Below are 15,483 nucleotides of genomic sequence, written 5' to 3' on the forward strand. Positions count from 1 at the left end.
TTAGAAGACATCATGTTAATGTTACTACTTAGCTTCGGCTGTTGAAGGTGTTGACGAACCATGTCCAGATAAAGCGTCCGGAGTGAAAAAGTTGAATGAGGGAAAAAAGTTGCGATGGAAAAACTAAAAATATAAACGGTAATTAAAAACAAAACAAAAAAAACGTAAAGTTGTCAGCTAGCAAAGTAAAGTAAAGTTGGCAGCAAAACGCACAGCAACAAAACGCACAGCAACACGTCTGCAGATTCAACAGGAAGAAATCCTGCTATGCCCTCCGATGAATCATCACACTGGCAAAGCATCAATACAGCACTAAGTTCGAATAGTACTACACCGGCTCCGACGCTCGTCAGATGTGGCAGGGCTTGCAAACTATTACAGACTATAAAGGGAAGCACAGCTGAGACCTGCCTAGTGACATGAGCCTACCAGACAAGCTATATTACTTCTATGCTCGCTTTGAGGCAAGTTAACACTGAAACATGCATGAGAGCAGCTGTTCCGGACGACTGTCTCTCCGCAGCCGATGTGAGTAAGACCTTTAAACAGGTTAACATTCACAAGGCCGCAGGGCCAGACGGATTACCAGGACGTGTGCTCCGAGAATGCGCTGACCAACTGGCAAGTGTCTTCACTGACATTTTCAACCTCTCCCTGTCTGAGTCTGTAATACCAACATCTTTCAAGCAGTTTGAATTTTACAGTTTGAATTTTACCTAGCTAAACAATCTACAGTTCCCTTGACATGCCATAGGCCTATTTGAAGTCCTGTCTTGTGACTGTCGAATTTGTATAGCGCCTCACAATCATCACACATAACATAGTGTTATCTGTTATCATCCTCCTACCACTTCACCAAATACTTTCCAAACATTACTTTTCTGGCCCTCCGTTCTCTTTATTTTCAACTCTCCTTTCACAGTTTTTGTCTTATTGAATTAAACGTCGACAATGTCCATACTATGTCAAAAGAATAAGAAAATAAAAAGAGGAGGCTATGTGAAAGAAATGCAGTCTACAATCTTCACACTAATTCATAGTGGCCTGTAGGCAAAGTCCTCCCCGGGAGATAGATTCAATAGCCTGCTCGAAACAAAGGGGGCCAGCAATAAAAATATATATATAATTAAATAAAAGCAATTGTATGGTAGCCCACATGGGACTGGCCATCTTTCATTACCAGTAGCAAAAATAGTAGGGGAATAAACTTCCAATTTATATTGCCATATTTTGCCCATGTAGAGATTCAATGCGTTGTAACTCCACAAGGAAGCCACAGTCAAATCAAATCAAAGTTTATTTGTCACGTGCGCCGAATACAACAGGTGTAGACCTTACAGTGAAATGCTTACTTACAAGCTCTTAAGCTCTTAACCAACAGTGCAGTTTAAGTTTWAAAAAAATAGGTGGCTGGACACAATGCATAGTCCGGGTAGCCATTTGATTAGCTGTTCAGTAGTCTTATGGCTTGGTTGATAAAAGCTGTTGAGAAGCCTTTTGGACCTAGACTTGGCGCTCCGGTACCGCTTGCCATGCGGTAGCAGAGTAAACAGTCTATTTTTAGGGCCTTCCTCTGACACCGCCTGGTGTAGAGGTCCTGGATGGCAGGCAGCTTAGCCCCAGTGACGTACTGGGCCGTACGTACTTCTCTCTGTAGTGCCTTGCGGTTGGAGGCCGAGCAGTTGCCATACCAAGCAGTAATGCAACCAGTCAGGATGCTCTTGATGTTGCAGCTGTTGAACCTTTTGAGGATCTGAGGACCCATACGAAATATTTGTAGTTTCCTGAATAGGCTTTGTCGTGCCCTCTTCACGACTGTCTTGGTGTGTTTGTGGACCATTCTAGTTTGTTGGTGATGTGGACACCAAGGAAGTTGAAGCTCTTAATAACCTCTACTTGGTCACAATCCCGGATCCGGGAGCACCCTCATCAGTAAAAAAGCTGACTAGCATAGCCTAGCATAGCACCACAAGTAAATACTAGCATCTAAATATCATGAAATCACAAGTCCAAGACACCAGATGAAAGATACACATCTTGTGAATCCAGCCATCATTTCTGATTTTTAAAATGTTTTACAGGGAAGACACAATATGTATTTCTATTAGCTAACCACGATAGCAAAAGACCCAACTTTTTTTTTTAACCATTTTTTTACTGCATAGGTAGCTATCACAAATTCGACAATAAGATAAAATAGTCACTCCAAAGAAACAACTTCATCAGATTTGGACGAGTTCTGAATAACAATTAATTGTAGATGCATATGTTTTTGTTCGAAAAATGTGATACTTTCAGGTAAATAAATCATAGTTTTACATTGCAGCGCCACCAATCACAACATACTCACCAAAGGCAACTGAGAATAACTAACAGCAAGACTGTGAAATCGACCCCTAAATAACACATCATAAAACATATGAAAAAATACACAGCGTACAGGCAAGTGAAAGAAAGATCTTGTGAATCCAGCATATATTTCAGATATTTTAAGTGTTTTAACAGCGAAAACACAATTTAGCATTATATTAGCTTACTACAATAGCCAACCACACAACAGCATATATTCAGAGCCAACAGTAGCGATAACGAATAAACCAGCAAAAAGAATTTAATTTTTTCACTAACCTTCTCAAACTTCTTCAGAATGAACAGTCCTATAACATCATATTACACATACATATATTGTTTGTTTTGAAAATGGTGCATATTAGCGGCAACAAATCGTGGTTTATACAATGAAGAATAGTAGCCCAAGCTGCAAACAAAATGTCGGAGAAAATCTTGGAAGAGGCACCTAATCTAATCAATAACTAATCATAAACTTGACTAAAAAATACAGGTTGGGACAGCAAATGAAAGATACATAGTTCTTAATGCAACCGCTGTGTTAGATTTTTAAAATTAACGTTACTACGAACATACAGCGTGCGCTAAAGCGAGACCGCACCGAAAATTAATGGCGAATAATAGTTTTTTTACACTTTTTCAACAGAAAAACGAATTAACATCATAAATAGTTCTTACTTTTTGATGAGCTTCCATCAGAATCTTGTGCAAGTGGTCCTTTGTCCAGAATCATCGTTGCTCGGTTGTAGATTGCCGTCTTCAACTTAGGAATTAGCAGCAAACATAGCTATGTGGCCCAGACGTGCCAACTCTTCATAACGCAGGACAAAGAAAATATCCGAAAACCGCAATAATCTGATATAATCCTGATATAACTCCGGTTTAAAATAACTACATTATGATGTCTTTAACACCTATATCGAATAAATCAAAGCCGGATATATCTAAGGCTTAACGAAGCTTTTCAGAATGCGATCCTGAGGTCCTCCTTTGCGCCATGACGAACGTTGAAAAGAGTGCACCCCGGTTCCATGAGCCTTTATATGGCCTCAGATCTGCCTAGCACACCATTCCAATTCCACTGCTTACTGACATCTAGGGGAAATCGTATGCCAGTGCAATGTCGACTCATAGATCACATGCAATTTAATAAACTGACCCTGGAACAGAGCATCGATTTCAGATTTCTCACTTCCTGACAGGAAGTTAGCTGCAACTTGAGTTCTGTTTTACTCACAGATATAATTCAAACGGTTTTAGAAACTAGAAAGTGTTTTCTATCCAATAGTAATAATAATATGCATATTGTACGAGCAAGAATTGAGTACGAGGCAGTTTAATTTGGGAACGAATTTTTACAAAGTCGAAATGGCGCCCCCCCTATTGACAAGAAGTTTTAACCTGCTCCACTACAGCCCCGTCGATGAGAATGGGGGCGTGCTCGGTCCTTTTCCTGTAATCCACAATCATCTCCTTTGTCTTGATTATGTTGAGGGATAGGCTGTTATTCTGGCACCACCCGGCCAGGTCTCTGACCTCCTCCCTATAGGCTGTCTCGTCGTTGTCAGTGATCAGGCCTACCACTGTTGTGTCGTCTGCAAACTTAATGATGGTGTTGGAGTCGTGCCTGGCCATGCAGTCGTGGGTGAACAGGGAGTACAGGAGTGARACCGTGTGACACCTCAATCAATATATTGTCCATTGTTCTTTAATCGGCGTGGTGTCATCACTGTGTTAATGTCCTCCTGTAATAACAAAGTCCAATACTCAGCAATAATTGTAATAATGTTCCTTGTATCCACTTAAAGGGTCCTCATTGTCTAATGCTGAGAGCTGGGGTGTGTGAGTGTATGGATAGCATACCTGAATATTGAGCCAGTCATAATGTGGTTCCATCTGTCGACTCGTCCGCTTGTGTGTTAGGTTTGATGTAGTTTTGAGGTGATTCTAGAAGTGTTTAGCTTTCTTTGGCAGTGTGTTGTGTTCTGGAAGGTCAAGATGAGTTTTACCGGTTGGATGAAGCCACATCTCAGATTTAGCTTGCATAGCTGGGATCTCAGCTCATTGTAGGTCACCCTCCGTTTTAGCAGTTCGGCACTCAAGTCTGGGTAGATGCTGATCCTCTTCTCCGCGTAGGTCAGAGATCCCGATTCTGCTGCAAGGCGAACAATTTGCCGTTTGACTTCAAAACTGTGGATTCGTTTGTACAATCATACAGCGAGAACCATTCCGGAGAGGACCGCGTGGTGCACAATGTTAATTAGCGGCATGGAACCCAACTTCTCCTGCCCGAACAGTTAATAGAAAATATTTCCCATGAATGAAGTTGGGTTGCCTGCTTCCACGCAAGTTTCAAGTCCTTTAACCCGCACATTGAATTTACGGGAATGAATTTCAAGTGATTCCGTTTGATCTTTTTGTAGATTTGTAGAGCTAAAGCTCGCGCTGTTTCCAGGTCACGGAGCCTCACGGGCCACCTTCTCCAGACTTTACACTTTAGTTGAATAGGCATCCACTTTAGAAGAGAGCAATGTGAGTGATTCATTTACAGGTTTTAATTGCAAATCGAGGGCAGAGATAATCTCCTTACGAACAATCTATCGGATAGTAGCGGCCAGCTCTTTCTGTTGTCTGGTGAAAGGCGCCATGTTCACACAGGTGAATTGTGGATGGGCAGATTATGCTATCTGCTGGAGCCAAAAAGACCTGCAAATTTTTTATGTTAAAGTCCTACACCTTAATATGGGGTTAACAATTTACATTTTTAGAAAACAATAATTTTGCAATAGAAAGAAACGATAAGGCATATCAATGCATGTCACCGGAACCGGAAACCGGCTTCACTTGTGGTCACATTTATGGTTTACCTCAATGCTAGTTTTCTTACAATTACAATATGAATGCATTTACTTTCCAGTGCCTGCACCCTTTCACAACAATCTCTTTACTTGTGTGTTTCCACTCCCACCCCAATGTCTCTGCTTTGTGTTTGCAGGCCCATCAATACAGAGATAGTGCCACTCTACATTCTCCAGCCTTACCCTAGCCCACCTTCCAGTCCTATCTCTAGTTGCAGTGATGGGAGCATGTAGGAGTGTTTGGAGGTTGGGGGGCTGCGCCAGGGTGGTGTTGGCCTGGATCGGGGCTCTGTTGCTGGGGTCCAGCTTGGCCCTGCCTCTCCCTGCCACCTGTCCTAAGGGAGTCTCTCCCTTGAACCTGATCCAAACACAGTACCAGTCAATCCCAGGAGCAGACACAGGCTTCATGTCCGGGGTCGTCCAGTCCTTCCTCCACACCGTCCAGCCCAACCCCTTCCCCAAAGGTCAGTCTCGGTGCATACATCTGGTCAAAAGTAGTGTACTATATAAAGGGAATAGGGTGCCATAGTAAAAGAAACTGTAGCATAATCGGACAACGCTGCTTTTCTACAGCAGTGTTTTGATCATATTGAGCTCATTTTGACCTAGCCAGGTGTGTGTAGCCACTATGTAAATCTCATATAAATACCTGGGCTTTCACCCATTTGCAGAGGGATTTCTGCATAGAGCATATTTAAGTATACCAGCCTCAGAATTGCAGCCCAAATAAATGCTTCATAGAGTTCAAGTAACAGACACATCTCAACATCAACTGTTCAGAGGACACTGCATGAATCAGGCTTCATGGTTGAACTGCTGCTTAGAAACTACTACTAAAGGATGCCAATAAGAAGAAGAGACTTGTGTGGGCCAAGAAACACGAGCAATGGACATTAGACCGGTAGAAATCTGTCCTTTTGGTCTGATGAGTCCAAATTTGAAAATGTTGATTCCAACTGCCGTGTCTTTGTGAGACGCAGAGTAGGTGAACGGATGATCTCCGCATGTGTAGTTCRCACCGTGAAGCATGGAGGAGGAGGTGTGATGGTGTGGGGGTGCTTTGCTGGTGACACTGTCTGTGATATATTTAGAATTCAAAGCACACTTAACCAGCATGGCAACCACAGCATTCTGCAGCGATACGCCATCCCATCTGGTTTGCGCTTAGTGGGACGATAATTTGTTTTTCAACAGGACAATGACCCAACACACCTCCAGGCTGTGTAAGGGCTATTTGACCAAGAAAGAGAGTGATGGAGTGCTGCTTCAGATGACTTGGCCTCCACAATCACCAGACCTCAACCCAATTGAGATGGTTTGGGATGAGTTGGACCGCAGAGTGAAGGAAAAGCAGCCAACAAGTGCTCAGCATAGGTGGGAACTCCTTCAAGACTGTTGGAAAAGCATTCCAGGTGAAGCTGGTTGAGAGAATGCCAAGAGTGTGCAAAGCTGTCATTAAGGCAAAGGGTGGCTACTTTTAAGAATCTAAAATCTAAAATATATTTTGGTTTGTTTAACACTTTTTTGGTTACTACATGATTCCATATGTGTTATTTCATAGTTTTGTGATGTCTTCACTATTATTCTACAATAGTAAAACTAAAGAGGTGTGTCCAAACTTTTGACTGGTACTGTATATCTGGGTCCAGGATAAAGTGACTAATGGGGCAATTGAAATCGGCGAGGGGGCAACATTTTGGGGGTTCTTGCATTGGAATTATATTGAATTCTGCTTATATCACGTTATACTACAATAAACCTAAAGTTCAAATGCCCAGGCTCCAAGATCATTGAGTGCTTTTGAAGTGACAGTCAGGCTACAGATTTCGTGACAACCTATCTCCGCTGCGCTATATCAGAACAATGGACAGTGCCTAGTGCCGTACACACTAAAGTAAGGCTGTTTTGGTAAAGAATACAGGCTACAAGATAGATAGGTTGTTTGTAATAGCTGTCTTACCAAAATAATGCAAACGAAACGCTGAAAGTAGTAGCCTAGTTATTCATGCATGCAAACAAAAATACTGAATAGCAGTTTGACGTAGAATACCGACACTGCGAATGTGAACGAACGAATGAATGCGAACTGAACAAAACAGTGGTATCAAGTAATAGTAGGCCTAGTAAAACAAAATGTCAGATCGATAAAGGCATGACACAATCTATATTTAGGCTAGTTACATTAACAGTAAACAGACACAGTAAAAAAAATGCGAATGGAGATCCAAATAACCAAAACAGCCTACTACAGCGGAATGCAGCCATGCACAGTTGTCTTCCCAAATAAACAGGGCTATAATTTCCCGCTTCAAACATGGAATATAATGCAGCTCGCTCATGAGTTCAGCAACACGTTGTGATACGGCAAAATACACTTCTGTAAATCAAATTCGACACACGTAATCATTTAAGCAATGGCCAGACTACCATAAACAAGTTTCCAATATGTACAGTTCCATTTACAACCACGAAAACCCTAATAGATTGTCTAGTTATTTGATTAAACATACGATCTGTAGCTATACCCTGGGGCATCATTTGGGATATTGCGTTGGAATTATATTGAATTCTGCTTATATCACGCTATACCACAATAAACATAAAAGTTCAAATGCTTTTGACCAATAAGTAACAGGTTGGCGCAAAATCTCCGCTCCGCTCTATCGGCACCATGGACAGCACTCTACACACTAAAGAACGATTTGTATTAAAACTAACCTTGTCTATTCAGAGAGTATATTCCATCATGGACAGAAAAAGTATACTGCCCCCCTCTCCTCTTGACTCTATTGCGTCCAATACCTCCTCAGTGGTTGCTGGTTTGAAACAAGACATTCAATAATGTCAACAGTCGCCGAAACACATACATGCGATTTCTTAACAAGTGTTGACATCTCAGTACTCGCAATGCAGTGCATTTCAAACGCTCTTTGTTTGATGCGTGCCCAGAGAATCCTTTGGTACTATCAATAGCATGCTTCCAGTTAGAATACCCGACTTGGGCGAAGGCCTTGTTTGCGTTAGCATTGGACCCAACACAGAACTTTCGACGTGGGAAACAAAATGTTGCATCTGCAGTAACCGAGTATTCCAGCCACTCTCTTCCTATGAACCAGTTGCTATTAAACGAACGTTTTAAAATAGATAACCTTAGGCTATGGTAGGATTCTAGGCTAACCTGGGCTTGCTCCTCTGTTCCAAGATCGTCAGGAACAGTCGGCTGTGGAGGGGGCTGTGGAGCCATTATCCTGGCGGCATTTGTGGAAGAGAGGGAAGGCTCTGCACTCGGAGCTAGCTGGAGCTCGGCAACATCATCGCTGCTGGGCTTGGCAGCGGCCTCGGTGGTTTGATACTGCTGCTCATTGCTCTCCATTGGCTTTGTTTGGGTACTTTGGCGCAGCCAATTTATGATATCCATTGTGGCAGTGGCAGATTAGCTGGTTCGAGCTAGCTAAATAGGCGAAGGCTAATAACACTAACGCTTTTTACAGCTGGATAAGAAGCTAAATAAATTCTGTAGTGGTGTGGGGTGTGAGACAGAGTTGAGTGAAGCTGCTTCAATGGTAAACTTGACCCCGCCCTTATAAATCAAATATTACAGGCGGAYCGGTATCACTTTATTCACTTAGCCTACCACAGATGGAGCCTTTTCCCCAGCTTTTATTGAAACCCAAAGGGATCATACATAACCTGCCCCAAGTGGCTTTCCATAGTCCCCCTACACACCTCAGCGCACTCTGTCCATTGTGCAGGGAGATACAGATTTTTCACCAACCTGTCAGTCAATCATTTGGAACTTTTTTGCTATTTTTAATATAGGGACATAAAACAAAAACTGAGTGGGCTAAGCTCCCTAGTGGAGGCGGGTACACCCTCCTCCCTCTGTCATTCTCTATCCCTTTCTCTCTATGGCTGAATGCCTGGGTATCAGGATTCAGAAGTGGATTACTATTCTGTTCCCTAAGTAACGCACATGACAGTGTACCAGTTGGGGCTTTAACACGTCTTATGGCACGCCAGCTGGGTATCTGCTTTCAGGAGATTAATAAAGAAATGGAGAGAGACTATAAGAAAGCGGTATTTCCTCTTTCCCACCTAGACGATAGAGCTCCTCTGAAGTTTCTCTTCACAATGCCAGCTGGTGTTGTGTGAACAATAACCGGCCATAAGTGCAGGGTTAGACAAGACAGTGGAGTAGGAACAGTGTGGTAGTCTCAGTTCTCACATCCCTGGTATGGTTACTAATGGTTTCCTGATCCTGAACCTAGGTTACATCTAAAGAACATACAGTAGGTTTGATTTCTGCAAGTAAATTAAATAATGATAGAGAGTAATTGTTGTATTGTGAAGGTGTGAGATCTCACTGTTAGAGAGAATGAGGGAAAGAGAGAGAGAGGGCGATGAAGAAACTGAGGGCGAGAGAAAGTGAGAGGGAATGAGAGAGATACCTAGTCAGTTGTACAACTGAATGCATTCAACTGAAATGTGTCTCCGCATTTAACCCAACCCCTCTGAATCAGTGAGGTGTGGGGGGCTTCCTTCATCGACATCCACGTCTTCGGCGTGGGTTAACTGCCTTGCTCAGGGGCAGAACGACAGATTTTTACCTTGTCAGCTCTGGGATTCGATCCAGCAACCTTTCGGTTACTGGCCCAATGCTCTAACCACTAGGCTACCTGCGAGAGAGAGAGATCAGAGGGTTGATGTAAAATGTGACACCTGATCTCCATACAGCCTTTGACAGTGTGAGGTCAGATCCTCTCACATGAACAAGCCAGATGATGTTAATATGTTGAATATATTTTTGTGGTGATATCCAATCATTATTGGTTGAATGTTGGCTGATGTTTAATTAAAAAAATTAATTTAACCTTTTATTTCATCAGGGAGTCATACTGAGACCAAGGTCTATTTTACAGATGAACCCTGAATTACATAAATGAAAGAAAAAACACACATCAAAATATAAATACAGAATGCAAGCAGAAAGAAAAACATGGTCATAAAAAACAAACACATCCAGATCCTCCTCCTTTCTTTCTCTCCCTCTCCATTCTTCTCTCCTAGATCTGCTGGTTAAATTAGTGGAGAAAGGGGGCAATATATACGATGACAAGAAGACCATCAATGAGGTAAGAAAAGATGGATGTGTGCARYTGTGTGTGTGTCATAACTTGGTCGCTAAATCCAGAGAAACTACGGACCATGTAAAAAAAACTGTTAGTCTCTAAATCCGTCTAGAAGGACCACGTAAAAACGGTTGGCTGGTATGCCCTCACCCGTCTGAGCGGTGGGCTGTGAATTCCCTCACCCGCTATATACTTATAACTGATTAGTTTGGTTCTGCCCTCTATAGTGCTGTCCGGTTAGAACATGATGTTGAGGCCCATCATTGTACTCTTGATAGTCACCACCACACAGACACAGCTGTTTCCATTTGAGGATGTTTATATGATTTTAGTAACCCGAAGGACTTGGAATCTTATTGTTGTGGTTCTATAAGACAAAGATATGCACACATGTAAACAGTATTAATTAATGTTTATAACTATGCAATATACACATATGTACATGAATAAATGGCAAATGGCATTACCCTTACATGTCTATAAAGGGCTATAAACACAGCATCAATATAAACATAAACTTAAACATTCACCTCTTGGAGAGAGAGAGAAACTAATTACTTGGATTTACAGAGTCCAGATTTATGGCACCCTCTCTCTTCAGCCTTGTATGAGAATCTGCCAGGCTGACACCTGATCTGGCCTGGCACCACAAGGTTGTGAATTCATCTGTGCATGAGGAAGCTCCAAGAACTGTCTGGGATGACTCGAGAAGCTTGCCCATGGCAGCTCAATAAAACACCTTAATAAAGGCCACTATGGAAAATGCTGTGTTAGCATGTGCATGCAAAAGACTATGCTTACCAATACAACAATTAAACCACTTCTGCAAAAGTACTTGTGCAACCAATGCAATAATAATGCTTATGGCAGTACAGAATAATACTACATACAATAAACAATACGCAAAGCAGCATTGGCAACTCTAACATGAAATAATACTAACAGCCATACAGTAGATCATATGGCTGAAACGTATCAAAGTAACATGAAGTAATTAGTGGTAATGACCTATTGTTATACAGCATGTAAAAACCACAATAGAACACCCCTGCACCTTACATTTCGATGCACCCACAACATTCAGACATTCCTGTTACTGTCGACAATAAAAAGTCCTCAGAAACATGCGTCTTCTCCCTTCGGACAACGATAACACTCTGACCTGGGCGCTTGCAGTGTCCAGATGTGCATTTCCAAGTGCTCTGATTGGTTGGGAATGGCAGGGCTATAATGGGTGAGGGATATCTTAGGTAGCCTGAGCAAGTGCTCTGATTGGTTGGGAATGGCAGNGGTGAGGGATATCTTAGGTAGCCTGAGCAAGTGCTCTGATTGGTTGGGAATGGCAGGGCTATAATGGGTGAGGGATATCTTAGGTAGCCTGAGCAGCCAAACTAATGGGACTTAAGAGAAACTGATGGGACCTTGAGGGGAAGTTAGGTAGAGAGGAGAGGAGCAGGACAACCTTTTTTTACAGTGTGTGTGTGTGTGTGTGTGTGTGTGTGTGTGTCTGTGTGTGTGGCAGAGGTGTGTGTCAAGTTAAGCTCTTTTTACTAGCCACAGACACTCCCTCCTAAGTTACCCTTTAGGCAGTAACCTGGGAGAGCTTTATGTAAGGCACCCTACTAATTGTGTGTGTGTGTGTGTGTATCTCTGTGTGTTAACCTGTGTGTGTGTGTATGTATGAATCTCCTCAGGTCCTTCTCTATGAAGTTGGTTTCCTAGTGTGTGCTGCTATAGGGATCGTGTACATTATCCTTATGCCCCTGGTGGGGTTCTGCCTGGCCTGCTGTCGCTGCTGTGGACACTGTGGAGGACACATGTACCAGGAACAGACTAAAGCTGTCCACTGTCACAGGAGAGGATTATACTGGGCTACACTACTCACAACACTAGTCATACTGTAAGTGTGTGCCACCCTGAAAAAAACAGCATAGACCAGCATAGGTGGTGGTTTTGCTGGTGACCAGCCTTCGCTGTGTTTTCGAAGTTCCTTCGTTGTGCTTTCATGGTTCATTCACTGTGTTTTCGTGTTGACCAGCCTTCGCAGTGTTTTGCTGGTGGCCAAAATATCACATAGGGCCCCCAAAATGCTAGGGCCGGCTCTGACTGCATGTGTGGGTATACATGTGGGTAAGCAGACCCACAAGCCACTACAGCCGTTCATGATGAGTTCATATTTTCTGTGGGCCCCAACCACATCAAAGTTGCCCATCCCTGAGCTAGACCATGCTGGACCACCATACACCAGCTTGYTCACCAGTATACCAGCATCACCATCATAAACTAATATCACCATCATAGCTACATTATTGAGGAACATTTTACTTACTATGACTGTAATATGTGGTTGTTCCACCTAGCTTTCTTAAGATGAATAGCCCTTACACCTCCCGGCTGTGTAAGGGCTGTTTGACCAAGAAGGAGAGTGATGGAGTGCTGCATTAGATGACCTGGCCTCCACAATCACCCGACCTCAACCCAATTGAGATGGTTTGGGATGAGTTGGACCGCAGAGTGAAGGAAAAGCAGCCAACAAGTGCACAGCATATGCGGAAACTCCTTCAAGACTGTTGGAAAAGCATTCCAAGTGAAGCTGGTTGAGAGAATGCAAAGAGTGTGCAAAGCTGTCATCAAGGCAAAGGGTGGCTACTTTGAAGAATCAAAAATATTTTTTGATTTGTTTAACACTTTTTTGGTTACTACATGATTCCATATGTGTTATTTCATAGTTTTGATGTATTCACTATTATTCTACAGTGTAGAAAATAGTAAAAATAAAGAAAACCCCTTTTTTTGACTGGTACTGTATAAGGCAGGGTATTTTTAGGGTATTTTCATACGTATCTGTTTTACCGTTTAGAAACGTCTTATGGCTGCAATCCCGTTAACGGGATCGATATGACAACAGCCAGTGAAAGTGCAGGGCGCCAAATTCAAACAACAGAAATCTTATAATTAAAATTCCTCAAACATACAAGTATCTTATACCATTTTAAAGGTAATCTTGTTGTTAATCCCACCACAGTGTCCGATTTCAAAAAGGCTTTTACAGCAAAAGAACCACAAACGATTATGTTAGGTCACCACCAAATCACAGAAAAACACAGCCATTTTTCCAGCCAAAGAGAGGAGTCACAAAAAGCAGAATTAATCACTAACCTTTGATGATCTTCATCAGATGACACTCATAGGACTTCATGTTACACAATACATGTATGTTTTGTTTGGTAAAGTTCATATTTATATAAATAAATCTCAGTATACATTGGTGCGTTATGTTCAGTAGTTCCAAAAACATCCGGTGATTTTGCAGAGAGCCACATCAATTTCCAGAAATACTCATAATAAACGTTGATCAAAGATCAAGTGTTATACATGGAATTTTAGATCCACTTCTCCTTAATGCAACCACTGTGTCAGATTTCAAAAAAGCTTTACGGAAAAAGCAGACCATGCAATAATCTGAGGTCGGCGCTCAGAGCCCAATCAAGACAAAAATATATTCGCCATATTGTGCAGTCAACAGAAGTCAGAAATAACATTATAAATATTCACTTACCTTTGATGATCTTCATCAGAATGCACTCCCAGGAATCTCAGTTCCACAATAAATGTTTGATTTGTTCGGTAATGTCCATCATTTATGTCCAAATAGCTACTTTTGTTAGTGCGTTTGGTAAACAAATCCAAAGTCACGAAGCGCGTTCACTAAAAGCAGACGAAATGTCAAAAAATTCTGTTACAGTCAGTAGAAACATGTCAAACAATGTATTGAATCAATCTTTAGGATGTTTTTAACATAAATCTTCAATAATGTTCCAACCGGAGAATTCCTTTGTCTTCGGAAATGCGATAGAACAGAGCTCGCTCTCACATGAACGCGCATGGTCAGCGCATGTTCAGGTCATGGTAGACCTTACTCAATCCCCTCTCATTCGGCCCCACTTCACAGTAGAKGCATCAGACAAGGTTCTAAAGACTGTTGACATCTAGTGGAAGCCCTAGGAAGTGACCCGTATTCGATAGGGGCTGAGTTGAAAATCGACCAACCTCAGATTTCCCACTTCCTGGTTGGATTTTTTCTCAGGTTTTTGCCTGCCATATGAGTTCTGTTATACTCACAGACATCATTCAAACAGTTTTAGAAACTTCAGAGTGTTTTCTATCCAAATATACTAATAATATGCATATATTAGCAACTGGGACTGAGGAGCAGGCAGTTTACTCTGGGCACCTTTTCATCCAAGCTACTCAATACTGCCCCGCAGCCATAAGAAGTTAAAAATGAAAGCACTTTATGTATCTAGACCCCCCATTTGAAGAAATCCTAAGTATTTTGACAAATTCAATTATTGTGTATTAACGTAGGGAAAAGTTTAGTATTTGGTCCCATATTCTTTGCACACAATGACTAAACCAAGTTTATGACTCTACAAACTTATTGGATGCATTTGTGGTTTGTTTTGGTTGAGTTTTCGATGTCTTGTGTGCCATTTTGGAGTCACTTTTATCGTAAGTAAGAATAGAAGGTTCATGTGTTCTACATTCTTGTGGATGCTACCCTGATTATGGATAATCATGGATGGATCGTGAATATTGATGAGTGATAAGGTTACAGAGGAACAAAGCTCATACCCTCCAAAAATCCAAACCTCCCATGTTATTGGTAATGCATGTTTTGTTGTTTTGTTGTAGGTTTGCATGTTTTGTTGTAGCCTCTGTAGCTTTCTTACTCATTCATGGTTTTTCTTAATTATGGCCTTATCATGATTCATTTACAACCATCTTATCCACTCACTTAGAAAGAAAATGACTCCAGTCATCATTCACCATTCAGATACTATTGGGCAAAACATAACCCAAAACAAACTGCAAATGCATTCAATGAGTTTGTAGTGTCAGAAGTTTGAGGTAGTTGTTGCGTGCAAGGAATATGGGACCAAATACTAACCTTTTTGACTACTTTAATACCCTATAAGTGAATTTGTCCAAACTTCTTCACATGGGAGGACTAGATACATGAAGTGCTTTCATTTCTAAACGGCAAAACTGTTATGTATGAAAATACTCACAAATAAAAGGTACATTCTGTATTGTTGCTTAATATTAAACATTTGATCTGAAATCCAAAATGCTGGAGTATAGAG

General features: G+C 41.7%; 1 protein-coding gene across 1 annotated transcript in view; it reads left to right on the plus strand.

The window, feature by feature from the left end:
• Positions 1-15,483, plus strand: part of prom2 (prominin 2) — a 40,031-nt gene that overhangs the window by 12,218 nt on the left and 12,330 nt on the right. Inside the window, 3 exon segments of the mRNA XM_070448397.1 lie at positions 5,345-5,671; positions 10,275-10,339; positions 12,031-12,236. Coding sequence (XP_070304498.1) covers positions 5,428-5,671; positions 10,275-10,339; positions 12,031-12,236 — 515 coding nt within the window. The 5' untranslated portion in view covers positions 5,345-5,427.

The sequence above is a fragment of the Salvelinus sp. IW2-2015 genome, linkage group LG18 (genome assembly GCF_002910315.2).
Source record: "Salvelinus sp. IW2-2015 linkage group LG18, ASM291031v2, whole genome shotgun sequence".
Classification (NCBI taxonomy): Eukaryota; Metazoa; Chordata; class Actinopteri; order Salmoniformes; family Salmonidae; genus Salvelinus; species Salvelinus sp. IW2-2015.